The sequence below is a fragment of the Ceratina calcarata genome, unplaced genomic scaffold, assembly GCF_001652005.2.
Source record: "Ceratina calcarata isolate Rehan_Ccalc_2016 unplaced genomic scaffold, ASM165200v1 scaffold584, whole genome shotgun sequence".
Lineage (NCBI taxonomy): Eukaryota > Metazoa > Arthropoda > Insecta > Hymenoptera > Apidae > Ceratina > Ceratina calcarata.
Window position 1 is genome coordinate 54,001 of NW_017177063.1, and position 2,319 is coordinate 56,319.

Genomic DNA, 2,319 nt, shown 5'->3' on the forward strand with positions numbered 1-2,319 from the left:
ACATTAATTGGTTTGAACCCGAGTCCTGACTTTTTTATATAAACTGGATCTCGCGGTCCATTTGAAACTGATTAAGCGTCACGGCGAATTTACATGTTGATTTGCCGGCTTTGTTAATTAAACAACGTCCCCAGCGGATCCGTGTTGTTCAGTTGCGTCAGGAGTCACGCGCTGCGTGTCGCACGCAGCCGTGAAAATTAATTTCTAATTAACGTCGATTGAACGCGTGACACGCGTACGACTGTTCTCCGGGCGACTGCAATGATTGAACTTTTCAGTTTCGTCGCACGGGCTGATTAACGCCTAATCGAAAATTGAACGGGACGAATCTCGTTTGCCCGATTGATCAGCAGCGCGAAAAGTTGTTAACGTTTAATGGGGGAGAGACGAACGCCGGGGAGTGAAACGGGCAGGGATGAAAAAATGAAACGCGGAAATAAAAATGACAAATGACGAGGTCGTCGAGGTCGGTAAACGATAAAAACAGGCAGTAATAAATGGATGAAAATAAAACCGACGAGCCGCCAAGCTGACAAGTAATAAAACTGGCTACATGAACGATAGGAGAATAAAACAGGAGGAATTGTAAAAAAAAAAGCCGAACGTGGTGGTAAATCGTCGATTTCCCGTCGAGCTAAAATTCCGAAGCTTTTCCAACCTGCTAAACTGATTCACGAGTCGCGCCCCCGCTTTCTTTTTTTTTCTTTTTTTCACGGTTCTCGAAGTAACTCCTCGACGTTGTTCGCTCGGAACTTGTTCCCCCGTGCCAAAAATCGACAACGCCCGAGCACCCAGGGTGCACGTAAATCAGGCCAGCTCCCTTCCTTTATCCCCCTCTTTCTCTCTTCGGTGAAACTTTTCGCGACGAATTCAAATGCTCCTAATCTAGTTTTCACGCCGCGCGCCGTCGCATGCCGGAACGAAGACGCGAACGTCCCTTTTCTCTTATTCGAGACGCTGTGCGTCCACCGTGAAAATATTCCACGTCCGCCGGAATTAAGTTTCGTTTGAGGGAGGCAAACTTTTCTCACAGAACCCAACGCCATTTTAACGCCGCAATCTCGCCAATTACCTTGTTACGTTCACCAACGATTTAACTCGGGCAAAATTAAAACACCCATCGCACTCGTTGCTAATTCTATCGTTTATCTTCGATCTGACAATGCAATTTCGTAGTCATGGACGTCGACAGTTTGGCTATAAAATTTCGATCGAATCATTTATCTGTGATTATCGATATCATCTCTCGATGAGAAATTACATGGAAAAACGTGACGTGAAAAATTTTTATCACTCCTCTGAGAAAATACTGTGGAATTTGTTTAAGAGATCACTAAAATATATTTCTAGTCCTGGAACGGTCTGCTTCACGCACCACTTCGCAGTCGTTGGACAGATGAGAATTACAGCGAGGAAACTGATCGTCAGAGGTGCCAGAAACGACCAGATAATCTGAATAGAACATCGTTTTTTTAAAACCTTTTCTACGATGAAAAATACAGTGAATATAAAGTAAATGAAAATTCTGAATAATTGCAAATTGTGATGTGAATAAAAATACACGACTGAATGCATAGTAAATTGTAATAAAATTTTCCAATAATATTTGCAAACGGTGGCTGTGTTAACATTGAAGTAAAATTAAACGAATTTGGCTTACGTAGGATATCCAAGAGATTATCAACCAGCCTAACAGCACTGTGCCAGCGGTGTTCAAGTACGGGGCGTATTGAGGCCGCAGGAGAGGTCGCAGGTTGGGAAATTTCGCACCCAAATCTGTCAGAATAACTTCGAGCTGTATGAAAAATTGATTGCTAATAAAGCTTAAAGCGGATATTTGGTTGTAACGCGATTACGTGAACGCATTACCAAACGCCCACGTATGTCGGTTTAATAATTTACAATTACTCGAATCTACTCACGTCCATCCTTTGCCTAATCGAGCCACGGTTAATTTTTCATAACTGCCGTATTATAACCCTTCACTTCATGATTAACTGTCAATTTATTTAAACTTTCAAAAGTTTTACTGGTCACTTGAAATTCGATAAGAACTACCGAGGGGATTTGATTTAATTTTTTTTATACGGCACGCTTTATCTTGTATGTACACGGCATAGCTGTTATTTTTCACTTTATTTCGTCAGCGACAAAAATCGACGCGAAGTTGTCCTATTGCTTAATGGAAAAACACGCAAACAAGGGAAGGATTCCAGGTAAAAGGATTTCGAATAGAAACATCGGATCGGCTTCTTTCTCAGACGGGCGGGAAATTTATTATAAAATTTCCAATACTTTTGGAAAAAATATTTTTGATAA

General features: G+C 41.6%; 1 protein-coding gene across 1 annotated transcript in view; it reads right to left on the reverse strand.

The window, feature by feature from the left end:
- Positions 1-1,290: 1,290 nt before the first annotated feature.
- LOC113464896 (uncharacterized) overlaps positions 1,291-2,319 on the reverse strand; it is a gene marked incomplete at its 5' end in the record, with an annotated part of 4,637 nt that continues 3,608 nt past the window's right edge. The window contains 2 exons of the mRNA XM_026817496.1: positions 1,291-1,452; positions 1,661-1,795. Coding sequence (XP_026673297.1) covers positions 1,291-1,452; positions 1,661-1,795 — 297 coding nt within the window. The remainder of the gene's footprint in view (positions 1,453-1,660; positions 1,796-2,319) is intronic.